Raw genomic sequence first — 19,755 nt, 5'->3', positions numbered from 1 at the left:
GGTCGGAACCGGTCGGAACCGGTCGGAGCCGGTCGGAGCCGGTCGGAACCGGTCGGAACCGGTCGGAGCCAGTCAGAGCTGGTCGGCAGCAGTCGGTGCCAGTTAGCACTAGTTAGCGCCAGTTAGCACCAGTGTCCTCTATGATCAACATTCATACACCGGTGATGCTGCTCCGTTCAGCGTCTTCGTGCATCGGAGTGCACCAGCTACATCGTCTACAGAGTCGCCTAAGTAGTTCTAGTCTGTCATGGCCGCCTATTAAACAGCCTACCTGGCCATACCTCTGTGCTCCAGCTGTTGCCTAGCAACCGAAGATGTGACAACTGTCAGCAGTGTAATGATCAGGGTTCTTCCCAGGATGTTCCTGCTACATCTACATTTAAACCTAAAATGGAGCCGAAACGTAACATTTACCTCAATTCATTCTTGAAACTAAAAACTAGTCCTCTGTCCCGACTGCTACTCATTCACCGCCATGTTGTCAGAGTGAATTACCAGTGGAACAAGGTGGATCCACTGCCACGGCCTCCGGTGAGGCGGTGCTTGCTGCGCCACGGTGACAAATGTAGCACATGGACACCCCTATTGACTGGGTGCAGAATTCAAACCATCGTTCATCCAGTCATTGAAAGACCACAACAACCTTATACTGTTTACACTGAACTGTAGATACTCTTTATACTGCTATATCTATTCATACATTCATTTTACATCATTTTAGCCTCATAATTTAACAGCTGAGGCTAAAAATATTACTTCTGCATGGAAACGTCACGTCTCCATGGAAACGTCACCTCTCCATGGAAACATCATGTCTGCATGGAAACATCATGTCTCCATGGAAACGTCACCTCTCCATGGAAACATCACGTCTGCATGGAAACATCATGTCTGCATGGAAACATCACGTCTGCATGGAAACATCATGTCTCCATGGAAACATCATGTCTGCATGGAAACATCATGTCTGCATGGAAACATCATGTCTGCATGGAAACATCACGTCTGCATGGAAACATCACGTCTGCATGGAAACATCATGTCTGCATGGAAACATCATGTCTGCATGGAAACATCACGTCTGCATGGAAACATCACGTCTGCATGGAAACATCACGTCTGCATGGAAACATCATGTCTCCATGGAAACATCATGTCTGCATGGAAACATCACGTCTGCATGGAAACATCATGTCTGCATGGAAACATCATGTCTGCATGGAAACATCACGTCTGCATGGAAACATCATGTCTGCATGGAAACATCATGTCTGCATGGAAACATCACGTCTGCATGGAAACATCACGTCTGCGTGGAAACATCATGTCTCCATGGAAACATCATGTCTGCATGGAAACATCACGTCTGCATGGAAACATCATGTCTGCATGGAAACATCACGTCTGCATGGAAACATCACGTCTGCATGGAAACATCACGTCTGCATGGAAACATCACTTCTCCATGGAAACATCACGTCTGCAGGCCGACAGGGAGAAAAACCTCCATTCTACATAGTTTTATATTTTTTCTACCAAATGTTGGAGTTTAAAGGGTTAATTTGACCCAGTGATCCAGAGTGTGTGTGTGTGTGAATATTGTTGGGTTAATTCCCAGCATGCTCAGCTTTATGAGGACTTTGTGTTAATTTGTTGATGGTGGCACCTGCTGTGCAGGTTTCAGCGTGAGTCCCACCTGCTGTCTCCCCTCCGTCCCACCCCGTTCTGGTGGCTACAGGTGACTTGGTGGTTTCTGAGGCAGCTGCCTGCTTGACTGCAGCTAAGCAGCTTTACAGCTTAGTGTGTGTGTGTGTGTGTGTGTGTGTGTGTGTGTGTGTGTGTGTGTGTGTGTGTGTGTGTGTGTGTGCGCGCTTCAGACAGAGAAATGGTGATGAGGATAACTGCAGCTACTGACAGACTTTCTTTGCTTGTTTCCAGGATTTCTAGCAGACTGAACGAATTTCTGTGTTCTAGGTTACGGTCGTGACGTTTAGGGGAAAGAGATAAAAGAAGAAAGTGAAATGAAGTGAATTAAAAAAAAGCCTCTGTTGATCCAGTATCCCGTTGATCTGTCCAGAGTATTGGAAGTTTTTAGAGCTTAAGTTGATTTCAAACGGCTTACATACTGGACCTCTACGTAATCTCTATTGTCACTGTGTTGTCTTGTGTAGAACATCATATCACATTTAGAAGGTCTTTTATGTAACGGCTGAAAGATTTGAAGTCCACCTGCTGCATGTTTCTTCTATCCCTGTATATTTGACAGTGTTGGGAGATATTAGCTGTTTACCAGTCGGTCATCTTTCTTTCCAAATTCCTCCCAGAGTACATCTGCGATGACTGACAGGTTCAACAGTTTGCATTCAACCTTTTTCTTCTTTCTCAACAATCTCCTCATGGTTCAGTCATTAGGAGTCCCTGAATAGAAAAAACTGAACATCAAAATGGGTTCAAATGGCTGCACCGGCTGCAGATTTAACCAAAACCTCGGCTTCAACGCGTTGCTCACATTTGGCTGCAGTACCGTGTGCTACCATTACTCCAGCATTTCTTTATGAATTGTTTCTGGTTTAATGAAACAAGTCAAATTTGTTTCCAAGACCACAGTGACAAAGCAGATAAATTCCCTGAGTCAGCATTAAAATAAAATAAACCAACATATGTAATAAAACAGATAATAAAATACCTCAAAATAACAAACATGCATTAAAGAACAGAGACATTAAAATGCTCAAGCTGGAGGAAAATCCAGAGAGAAAGGTCTGATTTTAATCGTTTAAAACGCTCCGTACCGTACTGGGATCTGCGCCGTCTCCTCTGCTGTTAGCCTGGAAGCGTTGGGAGCAGCTGGTTGGTGATCTCTGTGCTCCGACAGGACTGTGGACATTAAAGCTCTGATCGGTTCGGTGCTGCTGTCCTAAAAAACTTACAAAGACAAACATAGAATGTTACACTGGATGCTGAACCGTACAGGAAGCCAGTGAAGTGAAACTGGCACCAGAGGGAAGTCCTCATTTCCACCGTCGGAAGGCGAGCTGCTGAGTCGGATGATCAGTCCCAACAAGTCCCAATAATCCAAACGCAGGTGATACAAGCAGCAATAGCTCTCCTGGTCTTTGACAGGGAGATCTGATGCCTTACCAAACAGCCGAAATGAAAGAAACATCACACCTTCTTACATTTAAGACCAGAATAAAAAGTCACAGCAAGGTTTCTCACAAAGTGCTTCAACGTTTTGGGTCGGACAATGATCAGCGACCACGTTCACCGTTCTGGGTGATTTAAGTTCACGCTGACAGACTTCATGAAGTCAGTGTTTCCTGAAAGCAGCTTCCTTTTGTCAAAGCGTTTCTGTTGAGAATGTCCCAGGTGCTTTTCTGTCAGATTATTAAGGAATCCCGAGCTGAAGGAAACGCTGGTGTTCGTTTACATCCCTTTCCTGGAACTCAACCCAGTTTGGATCAAAAGCAGCAGTCCAACCCGACCAGTCCAACCAGTTTGTTTCTGTTTCTGTCAGATGGGTGGTCCATATCATTTTTAGATACATACAAATAATACATTTTATTTCTTGGCGCCTTTCTATACCCAAAGTGGGCTTACAAACAGAAAAACACTATTACAATACTTCTGGTTTTCTTCTCGTACATTACCATAACTCTTCTTTTTGCTCATTCTGATGAAGTTCTGATGTTTTGTTCTAGTTGTGGACCAGTTCATGATGCCACACCTGTGTTTGATGTGTTCTGTCTCTCTCTCTCTCTCTCTCTCTGTAGAACCTTCTGGGCTGTTTTCATAGCGGCTCAGACAGTTTTTCTGGAGACGCCTGCGAGGTGAAAGTGGCGGCTCCGTCTCATTCGCCGTCAGCTGAGGTCGAGTACTGGCGGATCAAAGCGATGGCTCAGCAGGTCAGTCCAAGACTTTCTGTCCATCCATCCATCCATCTGTCTGTCCATCCTTCCATCCATCCATCCATCCTTCCTTCCTTCCATCCATCCATCCATCCATCCATCCATCCACCCATCTATCATCCATCCTTCCTTCCATCCATCCATCTATCCATCCATCCATTTGTCTGTCCATCCTTCCATCCATCCATCCTTCCTTCCATCCATCCATCCATCCACCCATCTATCATCCATCCTTCCTTCCATCCATCCATCTATCCATCCATCCATCTGTCTGTCCATCCTTCCATCCATCCATCCATCTGTCTGTCCATCCATCCATCCTTCCATCCCTTCTTCCTTCCATCCTTCCTTCCTTCCTTCCTTCCATCCATCCATTCCTCCTTCCTTCCATCCATCCATCCATCCATCCATCTGACTGTCCATCCTTCCTTCCATCCATCCATCCTTCCTTCCATCCATCTGTCTGTCCATCCTTCCATCCATCCATCCATCCACCCATCTATCATCCATCCTTCCTTCCATCCATCCATCTATCCATCCATCCATCTGTCTGTCCATCCTTCCATCCATCCATCCATCTGTCTGTCCATCCATCCATCCTTCCATCCCTTCTTCCTTCCATCCTTCCTTCCTTCCTTCCTTCCATCCATCCATTCCTCCTTCCTTCCATCCATCCATCCATCCATCCATCTGACTGTCCATCCTTCCTTCCATCCATCCATCCTTCCTTCCTTCCATCCATCCATCCATCCATCCATCCATCTGTCTGTCCATCCTTCCTTCCTTCCATCCATCCATCCATCCATCTATCCATCCATCCATCCATTCATCCATCCATCCATCCATCCTTCCTTCCATCCATCCATCAATCCATCCATCCATCCATCCATCCTTCCTTCCTTCCTTCCATCCATCCATCCCTCCTTCCTTCCATCCATCTGTCTGTCCATCCTTCCTTCCATCCATCCATTCATCCATCTATCATCCATCCATCCACCCATCCATCCATCCATCCATCCTTCCTTCCTTCCTTCCTTCCATCCATCCATCCATCCATCCATCCATCCATCCTTCCTTCCATCCATCCTTCCATCCATCCTTCCTTCCTTCCTTCCTTCCTTCCATCCATCCATCCATCCTTCCTTCCATCCATCCTTCCATCCATCCTTCCTTCCTTCCTTCCTTCCTTCCATCCATCCATCCATCCATCCATCCATCCTTCCTTCCATCCATCCTTCCTTCCTTCCATCCATCCATCCCTCCTTCCTTCCATCCATCTGTCTGTCCATCCTTCCTTCCATCCATCCATTCATCCATCTATCATCCATCCATCTATCCATCCATCCACCCATCCATCCATCCATCCATCCACCCATCCTTCCATCCATCCATCCTTCCTTCCTTCCTTCCTTCCTTCCTTCCTTCCTTCGCTGCCTGAACAAAGCGCTGCTGAATGGGGGGGGGGGGGGGGGGGGGGGTTTAAAGGAAGTGACCTGAAGAAGGAATTTCCAGCTGGACAGTGTTAATAACCAGGCTGGTTAGTAATTGGTTAGTCAGTGACTTTAGTCCTTGCGAGATAAGAGAATGTTATTGTTTGGCCTTTTCAAAAAGAATCATTAGTTATAAACCATTAAAAAAAAAAACATGTCTGATTGGATGCGTTTACTGGTTCCAGTGGCTGTGAGCCAGTAAACGTGGCTAGTGGAACCTGATTGGCTGGAAACTTTAGAAATTTAACAGCCACATCGGTTACAGATAAAACTCTGGAAGTAATAGTCGTGAATATTTTATTATTCATAATTAAACATAAATATAAAGTTTCTTTTTGTGCATTTGGACACTAAAAGAAATATAGACACAACTTATCCTCAAGTCAGGCTTCAATACGTGGATGTTAGCTGTTTGTTCGTGCCACGTATTTACAGCCAAGTCCTCCATTTTTAACCACTGAAGCACAATCTGTGATCATTTGGAGGCTTTATTGATCCGATGATGCAGAAATACGGCTGCAGTTTGGATCTGCCCTTAAATCTCGTCTGATGCTGTTTAGCATGTTAGAACTGTCCTCTTTGTGTCCCAGGTCTTCATGTTGGACACCCAGTGCTCTCCCAAGACACCCAACAACAAGGATGGCTTTGAGCACGCTCAGTCCTGTGTGCTTATCATCGAGCTGCCGTCTGACCAGCAGTCCAACGGACACACACAGAAGAGGTAAAAACACACAAAGCTTGGTTTGCTGTCCAGGTGATAATGGTAACGTTCATGTATTCATTCCCTGAGCTTAGAATAAAACTGCACCACATACAAGAAATGAAAAAAATGAAAAGATTCCAGGTTAAAATGAATCCTGAATAAAACGATGCCAGAGTAAAACACTGAATATACTGATTCCTGTATAAAATGATTCCCAAATACAATGATTAATGAATAAATTCGTTCCTGAAGGAAACAGTTCCTCATTAAATATATTGCCAAATAATGACATTAAATAAAGAGTTCCAAAATAAAACCATTCCTGAATAAACTAATTCCTGAATAAAGAGACTGCTGAAAAAATTATTCCTAAATAAAATTATTGTTACATAAAACACTCGTTGAATATATCAGTTCCACTATAAAACAATTACAGAATGAAACTGTGGCAGAATGAACTGATTCCTGAATAAATTATTTCCAAGTTATAGCTGGGGGAGGTAATCCTGCTGAGACGCGTGTTCCTCTGGGTGAAGTGGCTCCTCGTCCTGATGGTAGTCTATACATTCTGTCATCAGAAAAGGACTCGGAGTGCACAAAAAAAACATAAAACATAAATATTCCTGAATGAAGGGATTTGTGGAAAAAATGATAACTGAATAATTTGATTCCTGAATAAACCAGTTCTTTTATAAAATGATCCCTGATTAAGCTGATTAACTGATTCCTGACTAAACCGACTCGTGAATTAACCGATTTTCAGATGAACCAGTTCCGGACCAATAAACCTGTCTGGTTTGGGTTAAAGCCGTCAGTAAAAAAAAGTTGATTTATATCAGCAAATATTTAACATGTGTTTGAATGCATTTTTTCTACCTTTGATTTCTATTTTCTGTGACTTTAAAGATGCTTGCAGGGAAATATTGGCTTAAAAAGAAGGAACATAAAGTCTTTATAGATGTGTGTCATGAACTCTCTGCTTGTCTTTCTACTGCTGCGTGACAGGAAAATCGGGTAAGACTGTCTTGTGTGACATCAGTGACATTGTCTCTGTCAGATTTAATATTGTGGCAGATGTTTGCATGCAGCAGCCATCTGCATCACACCCATAATCACACTACCTCCTACAGCATTGGAAATATCCAAAATCCTCATTGGATTTTACAGCTCGCTAAATAATGAGTATAATTAAACAAAAAGAGAAAAATCCGACTCATCAGGATGCGTTCAGAACATTAAATCCTGAACTGGCTGCAGCAAAAAAGAAAAACACCTTAACTTCCCAGTTTCCTCAGTAATCATGCTTCCTTGTTTCCTGCAAAATTCTGCACTGTCTTTATCCCTGAATGCGAATCTGTTGCCTCAACAAAGACTGAATATGATGCCACAGCAAGACTGCAAAAGTCCTTCATGTCTTCATCCCTAACTTTATCTTCTGAAGCATTCTTCATCAATAGTTCTCAAGCTTTCTCAAGATCTTTAAAGGTTTTCAGGTTTTCTCCCTCATTTCCAGTCCCGACCTGGCACTGGACCAGTTCCAGAGGAATTTAACTCTTACTTATGGATCTTTAGGAACAAAAAAGGCTTCTAACTCTCAGGATGAAGCAGAGTTGTTAACACATAGCAGACAGGTGTTAGCTGGAATCTTGGCATATCTCGGGACTAAAAGCTTTCCACAGCAGATCTGACACAAAGCAAAGACCCACACCAAGACCTGAGAGATGCATCTCAATCTATTTCCTTTGTATTTTCACATTTAGGGTGCATTCACATCAGGATAGTCAGCCAGACTCGGTCCGGTTGGGGACTTGGCTCAGGAGGGTGTATCTATGCAAACCGAGATCATGTTCACGCTGCACTTTGGTCAAACCAGCCAAACGTTTAGAATAATATATCCCCATTCCCACCAAATGTGGCGCTACACCAGTATTTAGCAAAAGAGAGGACAAGACCGGCATGAAGAAGAAAACTCTGTTGCGAATTAAACATAAAGCACAAAACTATCACGGTTTTCCATCCACCCATCTTCTGCCGCTTATCCGGAGTCGGGTCGCGGGGCAGCAGCCTAAGCAGGGAAGCCCAGACTTCCCTCTCCCCAGCCACATTTGCCAACTCTGCGGGGGGGATCCCGAGGCGTTCCCAGGCCAGCCGAGAGATATAATCCCTCCAGCGTGTCCTGGGTCTTCCCCGGGGTCTCCTCCCAGAGGGACGTGCCTGGTACGCCTCACCAGGGAGGTCCAGGAGGCATCCTGACCAGATGCCCGAGCCACCTCAACTGGTTCCTCTCGATGCGGAGGAGCAGCGGCTCTACTCTGTTCTCCTCCTGGATGACTGAGCTCCTCACCCTATCTCTAAGGGAGAGCCCGGCCACCCTGCGGAGGAAACTCATTTCAGCCGCCTGTATACGAGATCTCCTTCTTTCAGTCACGACCCACAGCTCATGACCATAGGTGAGGGTAGGAACGTAGACTGACTGGTAAATCGAGAGCTTCGCCTTCTGCAGACGCTGCGCTGATCGATTCTCTTCTATTCTACAGTCATTTAGCAGACGCTTATATCCAAAGTAACTTACATCTGAGTGAGAACAACACAAGCACGAAATCAAACAGTAGAGGACATCGTAGGAAGGTGCTGGTGGACTGTCCAGTAGGACAGTTTTAGTCTCTACAAGTGTTTTTCCACTGAATGATTTCTGATCTCATTTCAGGATCCCATTCCGGACCATTGTGGTGAGCCTGCTTTCCCACCAAGTTCTGCTCCAAAACCTATACGACATCCTGTTGGAGGAATTTGTCAAGCAGCCTGAAGCCAATGAGAGGGTCACACCGGTGACCTCTGACCCCAGCAGACCCACAGCTGGCTTTCTGCGCTACATCTCCATGACAAACTTAGCTATAATTCTGGATCTACTGCTGGACTCTTACAGGTTACTGCAACAAGACAGTCATCACATATGCAGACGACACATTGCTTTTTCTCATAAAAACATTGACTACTCCTCGTACTGGACTGGTTTTCCGACCAGTTTAAAAGCTAAAAGTGTGTTGGTCTGGTCTCTACAGGACAGCTCGGGACTTCGACACTCGGCCGGGTCTAAAGTATCTGCTGATGAAGGTGTCAGGTGTTTGCGGAGCAGCAAATCTTTACCGCCAGTCTGCAATGAGCTTCAACCTTTACTTCCAGGCCTTGCTGTGCGCCACGTTGAGCCAGGCTGACAGCATGACAGCGCAACAGGTGGGAGCCAATTAACAGAATACATCACATTTTTCATTTAGGCTCTGCTGTTGGTTTAAACGGGAAATGTCCTCAAGTTCAGTGTTTTTCAGTCCTACTTTCCAATTCCCAATGCTCCCAGTACTAGAGGCAATGGGGTTAGCATCCAGTTCATGTAAATCTACATCTTTGGGATCCAATGAAAGTCCAGAATCTAAGCTAAAAGTACATTGAAAGCATTTCTATCACCTCCAAACACAGCTGAAACAGCATACAATTAAAGGTGGAGGTCATGACTACACCTGTTCATCAGGCGGCATGAACACACACCAAGGACATGTCTACTGAAAGCAGAAAACTTCTTCAGCTCCAACCAAAGTTCACTGAACCAGGCGCAGAAAATGCAAAATTCTGCTTCATGTCTGTAAAACATCATTACTTCTGTCCACCAGGATTTACTGGAAAGCTGCGTCCTGGAGGGCAGTTTTCCATCCAAAATCCTTTTGTTCTGCCCGGTCAGATGGATCTGATTGAATGAAGACAGATGTCAGCCATTGTTTCTCAGAAGAGATGGATGTAACCATGGTGACATCTGCTTAAATTTTACTGCATGGCATGATTACGATGAGGATCAGTCATGCAAACTAACCACTTGTAGCTGAACTAATGTGGAGATTTTTCCTAAATTTACAGGAAGTATTTATTCTGTTTCCATGTTTCTGTACAGAGACACTTGTTTGCAGTTTTCCTTCACTTTTTATCTTCGTCTGGATAAAATAACATCTTATAGTGAACACTCCACCACAGAAGAAGACAGTTTTTTTTTAAAGATAGTGTGTCCCAGATTCCTCATTGGATGACCTCAATAAAAACCAGGTAGTTGTCTCTTTACTGAAACCCCTGAAACACAGCTGTTCCTTTCCAGCTGAATCTATGTACAGATAATGTCCCTGAGTTACGCAATATAAACCGTAGATACAGGAGGTTTATGAAATGCAAAAAGCTTTTGGAGAAAATACTTTAACCCCCAAGTATCTGCGACGATGCCTCCACCTCTGGTTCTTTATTTTGATACCAAGATGATTTGCACATCTTGGAATTTCAGAGGAATAAATTATTTTATTTTTTTAACAGATTATGCTTCAGAAGGAATAAACTTGTGTTTCGTAAACATGCACAGAGCACTTACACACATGCTGTTGATAAATCCTGTATGCTCAAACCACCGTGGTTGAGTCCATTCACAATCATTTACATCTCAAATGATCTCGATTACCCTCAGATTAAACTAAAACAGTCTCTCCTCCCTGGAATCATGACCAGGGAAACTAGTTCTGCCCTTCAGTTGTCAGTCATGTCAACATTTATTTATACAGCATAGTTCATGCATGAAGAACGATGAAGAACATGTAAAAACAAAAATCACACGTGCTGCGAACTCATCAGGGTGAATGATGATTTTTGTCCAGCAGTAAAAAGAAAGAATGAACAGAAAGGAGAGAGTACCTTTTAGAGAAAGGGATCAGAATGCATCAGAAAGAGCTGAAAAGGTTGAACCTGAAACCAAAACATCGGATCACGGCACTCAAATGAGATGCATCTGAAAGTAGACACAGCTGACCTTCGGACAGATTGTCAGTATCGATGCAGTTGCAGCTTTTTGCTGTTTCATCCGAGGGAATCCGAGGGAGTGTATATCAGTCCCAGAGACGCGACAGCATCCATGTCAGCAATGTGATGTCTGAAGAATGGCTGATCTGGCTACGAGCTCATGCCACTGGCCAAAAACACATCTGGATGTTAGCAGATAAAGTGTTTACATTGATAAATCTTTATTGTCATTGTATAATATCCAACAAAATTCTGTTGAAGCGACATAAACGTAGGTATGAAAATGTAATATTCCATATGCAGACATACACTCCCACACCTGAAAAATCCAGTGTGTAAGAATTACTTACATCTTGTGGTAAAAGTAAGTAAAGCATGATGTAAATGGACGGTGGCCGTCAGTGACCACAATCCTTCCAGACGCGTATTTTCACCTGTCAGTGGCTCCACTGGTCTCACAGATGACAGCACAAACACCTCCTGGTGACACAAATGGGCCAGCTGCCGTGTATGTGGACCCAAGGACCTGGCTCGGTCCCTGGCTGACCAGACCAGTCCAGTTGTCTGGCCAGTCACTTTCAATTACTGGTACTGGGACCTTTCATCTGCCGCTAGGTTACAGACTTTCTCATTAACAGACCCCAACATGTCAGAATCGGTCCCCACTTCATCCTCAGTACCGGTGTCCCCCACGTCTGCCTCCAGCTTTCCAACAAGAACCTTTCTGGTCATGTTGTCGTGCACGTGTGGGTGCAACAGGACAACTTCTAATCCCTGCAGGCCCGTGGCCCAACAGGTCCAGCGCTGAAGAACCCGGCACTAAATGCTATGCCTGCCTCGTTTAGGATCCCTGGAGTTTAAATTAATCTTCTTCATTTGGAAGGAAAGAGAAAAAAAGTGAAAGCTGCAGTTTGTTTGGTGTCAGCAGCATCCGGGAAGGCTGACCCGCAGCGTCCTGGAAGGCTGACCCACAGCGTCCGGGAAGGCTGACCCGCAGCGTCCGGGAAGGCTGACCCGTAGCGTCCTGGAAGGCTGACCCGTAGCGTCCGGGAAGGCTGACCCGTAGCGTCCTGGAAGGCTGACCCGCAGCGTCCTGGAAGGCTGACCCGCAGCGTCCGGGAAGGCTGACCCGCAGCGTCCTGGAAGGCTGACCCGTAGCGTCCGGGAAGGCTGACCCGTAGCGTCCTGGAAGGCTGACCCGCAGCGTCCTGGAAGGCTGACCCGCAGCGTCCAGGAAGGCTGACCCGCAGCGTCCGGGAAGGCTGACCCGTAGCGTCCGGGAAGGCTGACCCGTAGCGTCCTGGAAGGCTGACCCGTAGCGTCCGGGAAGGCTGACCCGTAGCGTCCGGGAAGGCTGACCCGTAGCGTCAGGGAAGGCTGACCCGTAGCGTCCGGGAAGGCTGACCCGTAGCGTCCTGGAAGGCTGACCCACAGCGTCCGGGAAGGCTGACCCGCAGCGTCCGGGAAGGCTGACCCGTAGCGTCAGGGAAGGCTGACCCGTAGCGTCCTGGAAGGCTGACCCGTAGCGTCCTGGAAGGCTGACCCGTAGCGTCCGGGAAGGCTGACCCGTAGCGTCCTGGAAGGCTGACCCGTAGCGTCCGGGAAGGCTGACCCGCAGCGTCCGGGAAGGCTGACCCGTAGCGTCCGGGAAGGCTGACCCGTAGCGTCAGGGAAGGCTGACCCGTAGCGTCCGGGAAGGCTGACCCGTAGCGTCAGGGAAGGCTGACCCGTAGCGTCAGGGAAGGCTGCGCAGCGTCCGGGAAGGCTGACCCGCAGCGTCCTGGAAGGCTGACCCGCAGCGTCCGGGAAGGCTGACCCGTAGCGTCCGGGAAGGCTGACCCGTAGCGTCCGGGAAGGCTGACCCGCAGCGTCCTGGAAGGCTGACCCGTAGCGTCCGGGAAGGCTGACCCGTAGCGTCAGGGAAGGCTGACCCGTAGCGTCCGGGAAGGCTGACCCGTAGCGTCCGGGAAGGCTGACCCGTAGCGTCAGGGAAGGCTGACCCGTAGCGTCCGGGAAGGCTGACCCGTAGCGTCCGGGAAGGCTGACCCGTAGCGTCCGGGAAGGCTGACCCGTAGCGTCCTGGAAGGCTGACCCGTAGCGTCCGGGAAGGCTGACCCGCAGCGTCAGGGAAGGCTGACCCGCAGCGTCCGGGAAGGCTGACCAGCAGTTTCACGTTACAGGAGATGATACGAGTTATGCTGGTTTTCTGACTGTGGAGAACTGAACCAGAGCAGAACTAGAACCTCTAAAGGAGTCTCTGGAAGTGGACTGAGAGGACTTGATCTTGTCCCAGCTGGAGACGCTGAGACCCGGTTCTTGCCTGATATTAAACGCTACTGTTTGGCGCCAGGTTTACTGTGTTTGGTAGGTGGGAACTAAAGACGTTAAGTGAAGGTTTTCAACAGAAAAAATAACAGATTAACATGAATTCATGTCATCTTTTAAAGTATCTGCTTCATTATCTGGATGCCATGGCAACCATTGTTTTTAATGTAACAACGCAAGCAGGAGCTGGTTGCCATGACGACTCTGAGGTTTGACATTGACCCTCTGATTGTTTCAGGTGAAGAGGATCCTGTATGAGGAAGAGGAGGGCAGCTCTGACTCCTCCCATCCCGCCTCCTCTGAGGATGAAGACATCTTTGAGGAAACGGCTCAGGTAAACACTCTCTAGCTTCTGTAGTCACCTCCTCAGTTTATCATTTCCCGTCCAGAAAAGTGTGTTTGGCGGTCGGGAATCGATCAGGATTTGATTTGATTACGATTCAGATGATGTGATTGTAAGACCAGCGTTGAGGCTCGTTTTTCCTGCATGGAAACCTGAAACACGGTTTCAGCTGAAAACCAGAAACTGGTTGATGCAGGACAGTTTCCATCAGAGAAAAAGGCGGAGCTGTATCAGGTCTCAGCGGTCTGGGGTTGATCAGGTTTCTATCAGAACTTGTTGTATTTTTCCACGTCTGACGTCGACACCTTTCTCCCTCCACAGCCGCTTGTTGTCGGACATGTGCGTTTGTTTTGGTTGTGTTTACCACCAAACATGTTGTACTGTGATCGCTTCCTGTGTCTGGTTCACTGGAAGCAAACCCGGAGGTGTGTTAAACGGCGCTTCTTTGATTCGACCATGTTTGTTCATTCACACATCCTTAAACCAAACAGACTTTCCGAGGACACGGAGTTCTTTTACGCACTAGCGTTCAATGCTAAAGGTACCGGTTGGATTTTAGTCAGAAAGTATGACGATCTGCAACTGATAAACGAAGACGACACGTTTGTGTGCAGGAAGTTTGGAGGAACTAGTTCTGTGAGCTAACTGGTCCCTGTGTGTTACTGGAGTCTAGAACAGGGATCCCCAACCCTGGTCCTCGAGGACCGGTGTCTAGAACAGGGTTCCCCAACCCTGGTCCTCGAGGACCGGTGTCTACAACAGGGATCCCCAACCCTGGTCCTCGAGGACTGGTGTCTAGAACAGGGATCCCCAACCCTGGTCCTCGAGGACCGGTGTCTAGAGCAGGGTTCCCCAACCCTGGTCCTCGAGGACCGGTGTCTACAACAGGGATCCCCAACCCTGGTCCTCGAGGACCGGTGTCTAGAACAGGGATCCCCAACCCTGGTCCTCGAGGACCGGTGTCTAGAACAGGGATCCCCAACCCTGGTCCTCGAGGACCGGTGTCTAGAACAGGGATCCCCAACCCTGGTCCTCGAGGACCGGTGTCTAGAACAGGGATCCCCAACCCTGGTCCTCGAGGACCGGTGTCTAGAACAGGGATCCCCAACCCTGGTCCTCGAGGACCGGTGTCTAGAACAGGGATCCCCAACCCTGGTCCTCGAGGACCGGTGTCTACAACAGGGATCCCCAACCCTGGTCCTCGAGGACCGGTGTCTAGAACAGGGATCCCCAACCCTGGTCCTCGAGGACCGGTGTCTAGAACAGGGATCCCCAACCCTGGTCCTCGAGGACCGGTGTCTAGAACAGGGATCCCCAACCCTGGTCCTCGAGGACCGGTGTCTAGAACAGGGATCCCCAACCCTGGTCCTCGAGGACCGGTGTCTAGAACAGGGATCCCCAACCCTGGTCCTCGAGGACCGGTGTCTAGAACAGGGATCCCCAACCCTGGTCCTCGAGGACCGGTGTCCTGAAGGTTTTCCAAGTGTTCCTGCTGGAACACACCAGACTCAGACTCAGACAAGCTCTGCTCATGTCTGGTAAACACACATTGATTTGAATAAGGTGTGTTGCAGCAGGGACACTTGGAAAACCTGCAGGACACCGGTCCTCCAGGACCAGGATTGGAGATCCCTGTGCTAGAAGATGTAGAACTGGCATTTAGATGTGTCTCTCCATGTGACCTCCTGCAGGTGAGCCCTCCCCGCAGCCGGGAGAAGTGGCATCACTGGCGAGCTCCCATCCCGTCGCTCAGCGTGCAGCCGCACGGCAGCGCCGACTGGGCCTGGCTCGTCAAACGCCTCTACAAGGTCTGCATGGACCTCTGCAACAGCTACATCCAGATGCACCGAGACCTGGAGAGCACGCTGGAGGAGACGCCGCTGCTGAGAGGAGGCGAGCACCTCCTCTTCCTGCCTCTCTTCCAGTCTGAAGCCTCCACGCCGACATCAGCCGGCGGCTTCTCAGCCAGAGGGACGCCCTCAGACGAAGGCGGGTACCGGTGTCACACGGCGGACCTGAGTGCAGCGTCACCAGGCGACCCTTCCACGCCCAGTCCCAGATTCAGGTCTGACTTCAGGTCCACATTTCCAGTCCTGCAGATGGCATGAGATAACCTTCCGTTCTTCTGCAGCTTCACGGGCAGCCTGCCCCATCACTTCCGGACTGGAGGAGAGAGGCGGGACTCCAGCATGGCTGGAACCTCGGTGGGAGGAGCTTCCAGCAGTGCCGCACCAGGAAGAAGGAAGGAATGGTGGGAAAGCGCTGGCAACAAGCTGTACACCATCGCCACGGACAAAACCATCAGCAAGTTCATGATGGAGTACAAACGCAGGAAGCAGCCGCCGCAGCCGCCGCCGCAGAGCCACGTCAACCTGTTCATGAAGGAGCAGGGCCGGGCGGCAGCGGCTGTAGGAGAGAGGAGGGGTCCGGTGGAGCCGCAGAGACCTCCACAGAGGCCCCAGCAGCTGGTGGACCAGCAGGGGCCCCCTCTGAGGCACTCAGTCAGCGCGGGGCCGGAAATCCTGCGGCAGGAGAAAAGACCGCGGTCGGGGTCCACCATCAGCTCCCACAGCATCTCCCTGAGGGACTCCGAGGCTCAGATACAGGTAGGCGGGGGGGCGAGGAGTAGGGGGGTTGCAGAGAAACCCTCAGACATGACCAGTTTTACTCTCACGTCATACGGGGGACAACTTTTATTCCTGCCTTGTTTAACTGCTGTCAAGCGTTTCCCGCCGTTAAACCCATAAAGGTTAATATTGTAGTGCTAAAGGTGTCCACCAGGGGGCAGAAGACCAGAAGCTTTTCTTCAAGCAGAAAGACCGGACTCTGGAGCTGGAAGAAGGTCCTCTGGTCTGATGGGTCCACACGGACCCTGTTCCAGACCCACCATGTGGTCTGATGGGTCCACGGGGACCCTGTTCCAGACCCACCATGTGGTCTGATGGGTCCACGGGGACCCTGTTCCAGACCCACCATGTGGTCTGATGGGTCCACATGGACCCTGTTCCAGACCCACCATGTGGTCTGATGGGTCCACATGGACCCTGTTCCAGACTGACCATGTGGTCTGATGGGTCCACATGGACCCTGTTCCAGACCCACCATGCGGTCTGATGGGTCCACATGGACCCTGTTCCAGACCCACCATGCGGTCTGATGGGTCCACACGGACCCTGTTCCAGACCCACCATGTGGTCTGATGGGTCCACGGGGACCCTGTTCCAGACCCACCATGCGGTCTGATGGGTCCACGGGGACCCTGTTCCAGACTCACCATGTGGTCTGATGGGTCCACATGGACCATGTTCCAGACCCACCATGTGGTCTGATGGGTCCACATGGACCCTGTTCCAGACCCACCATGTGGTCTGATGGGTCCACATGGACCCTGTTCCAGACTGACCATGTGGTCTGATGGGTCCACATGGACCCTGTTCCAGACTCACCATGTGGTCTGATGGGTCCACGGGGACCCTGTTCCAGACCCACCATGTGGTCTGATGGGTCCGCATAGACCCTGTTCCAGACCCACCATGTGGTCTGATGGGTCCACATGGACCCTGTTCCAGACTGACCATGTGGTCTGATGGGTCCACGGGGACCCTGTTCCAGACTCACCATGTGGTCTGATGGGTCCACGGGGACCCTGTTCCAGACCCACCATGTGGTCTGATGGGTCCACGGGGACCCTGTTCCAGACCCACCATGTGGTCTGATGGGTCCACATGGACCCTGTTCCAGACCCACCATGTGGTTTGATGGGTCCGCATGGACCCTGTTCCAGACCCACCATGTGGTCTGATGGGTCCACATGGACCCTGTTCCAGACTGACCATGTGGTCTGATGGGTCCGCATGGACCCTGTTCCAGACCCACCATGTGGTCTGATGGGTCCACATGGACCCTGTTCCAGACTGACCATGTGGTCTGATGGGTCCACATGGACCCTGTTCCAGACTCACCATGTGGTCTGATGGGTCCATGGGGACACTGTTCCAGACTCACCATGTGGTCTGATGGGTCCACATGGACCCTGTTCCAGACTCACCATGTGGTCTGATGGGTCCATGGGGACACTGTTCCAGACTCACCATGTGGTCTGATGAGTCCACATGGACCCTGTTCCAGACTCACCATGTGGTCTGATGGGTCCACGGGGACCCTGTTCCAGACCCACCATGTGGTCTGATGGGTCCACGGGGACCCTGTTCCAGACCCACCATGTGGTCTGATGGGTCCACATGGACCCTGTTCCAGACCCACCATGTGGTCTGATGGGTCCACGGGGACCCTGTTCCAGACCCACCATGTGGTCTGATGGGTCCACATGGACCCTGTTCCAGACCCACCATGTGGTCTGATGGGTCCACGGGGACCCTGTTCCAGACTCACCATGTGGTCTGATGGGTCCACGGGGACCCTGTTCCAGACCCACCATGTGGTCTGATGGGTCCACATGGACCCTGTTCCAGACCCACCATGTGGTCTGATGGGTCCACGGGGACCCTGTTCCAGACCCACCATGTGGTCTGATGGGTCCACATGGACCCTGTTCCAGACTCACCATGTGGTCTGATGGGTCCATGGGGACACTGTTCCAGACCCACCATGTGGTCTGATGGGTCCACGGGGACCCTGTTCCAGACCCACCATGTGGTCTGATGGGTCCACATGGACCCTGTTCCAGACCCACCATGTGGTCTGATGGGTCCACGGGGACCCTGTTCCAGACCCACCATGTGGTCTGATGGGTCCACGGGGACCCTGTTCCAGACCCACCATGTGGTCTGATGGGTCCACATGGACCCTGTTCCAGACTCACCATGTGGTCTGATGGGTCCACGGGGACACTGTTCCAGACCCACCATGTGGTCTGATGGGTCCACGGGGACCCTGTTCCAGACCCACCATGTGGTCTGATGGGTCCACGGGGACCCTGTTCCAGACTCACCATGTGGTCTGATGGGTCCACATGGACCCTGTTCCAGACCCACCATGTGGTCTGATGGGTCCACATGGACCCTGTTCCAGACTCACCATGTGGTCTGATGGGTCCACGGGGACCCTGTTCCAGACTCACCATGTGGTCTGATGGGTCCACGGGGACCCTGTTCCAGACCCACCATGTGGTCTGATGGGTCCACATGGACCCTGTTCCAGACCCACCATGTGGTCTGATGGGTCCACGGGGACCCTGTTCCAGACTCACCATGTGGTCTGATGGGTCCACGGGGACCCTGTTCCAGACCCACCATGTGGTCTGATGGGTCCACGGGGACCCTGTTCCAGACCCACCATGCGGTCTGATGGGTCCACATGGACCCTGTTCCAGACCCACCATGTGGTCTGATGGGTCCACATGGACCCTGTTCCAGACCCACCATGTGGTCTGATGGGTCCATATGGACCCTGTTCCAGACCCACCATGTGGTCTGATGGGTCATACATCCAGATCAGGGTTTAACTTGTGGATCTGATAGTTTCTGATATTTTATTATAATAAAAAAGCTGTACATAAAGAGTTTTAGAAGAAATAAGACTGTCAAGAGTCCAGACGTGTTTACAAGGCGTCACACACCCGAACTGCCTTCAGAAAAGCTGGAACCGGACCCGGATCGAGTCCCGTGGCGGTTCTGATCAGTGTGATTGGGTCAGACAGGAAGTGGTTTCCATGTCTTCCAGACAGCTTGGTGTGATCTCCGTCTCTCTTCCCTCGGCAGGCCTGGACCAACATGGTGTTGACGCTCCTCAACCAGGTCCTCCTCTTGTCGGACTCATCCTTCCTGGCCCTGCAGCCGGCGCTCTACCCCTGCCTCAGCCAGCTGTCCTGCCACGTGACGGACGCCCGGGTCCGCCAGGCGCTGCGTGAGTGGCTGGGCCGGGTCGGCAGACTGTATGACATCACCGCCTGACGCCACGGCGACGCAGCCTGTCGGCTGTCAGATGCAGAAATGTGACAGGAAGCGGCGTCGGGACGGAGGAGGGGGATGCGGCGGGTCTCTGGAAGTGTTTGTGCTCCTCAGTTTAAAACATTTTCTCTCAGAAAGATACGAGAAAACTTCGCTCGTGTTTTCGTACCAGGTGTCGTTGCATCGTTCTTCAGTGTGACCTCTCCATGTGCATCGTTCCTTTTCTGGCTTCGCTGATACCTGCTGATGTTCA

General features: G+C 50.1%; 1 protein-coding gene across 1 annotated transcript in view; it reads left to right on the top strand.

Moving 5' to 3' along the window:
- The window catches only part of arfgef3 (ARFGEF family member 3), a gene marked incomplete at both ends in the record, with an annotated part of 69,978 nt that extends 50,473 nt beyond the window's left edge, over positions 1–19,505 (top strand). Inside the window, 8 exons of the mRNA XM_079249448.1 lie at positions 3,774–3,905; positions 5,989–6,119; positions 8,809–9,027; positions 9,164–9,335; positions 13,489–13,584; positions 15,285–15,658; positions 15,725–16,199; positions 19,314–19,505. Of these exons, the coding sequence (XP_079105574.1) occupies positions 3,774–3,905; positions 5,989–6,119; positions 8,809–9,027; positions 9,164–9,335; positions 13,489–13,584; positions 15,285–15,658; positions 15,725–16,199; positions 19,314–19,505 (1,791 nt within the window). The remainder of the gene's footprint in view (positions 1–3,773; positions 3,906–5,988; positions 6,120–8,808; positions 9,028–9,163; positions 9,336–13,488; positions 13,585–15,284; positions 15,659–15,724; positions 16,200–19,313) is intronic.
- Between the last annotated feature and the right edge of the window lie 250 nt (positions 19,506–19,755).

This window comes from Telmatherina bonti (assembly GCF_933228915.1).
Source record: "Telmatherina bonti genome assembly, chromosome: 11".
NCBI lineage: Eukaryota > Metazoa > Chordata > Actinopteri > Atheriniformes > Telmatherinidae > Telmatherina > Telmatherina bonti.
This window is presented reverse-complemented; position numbering and strand designations above follow the sequence as displayed.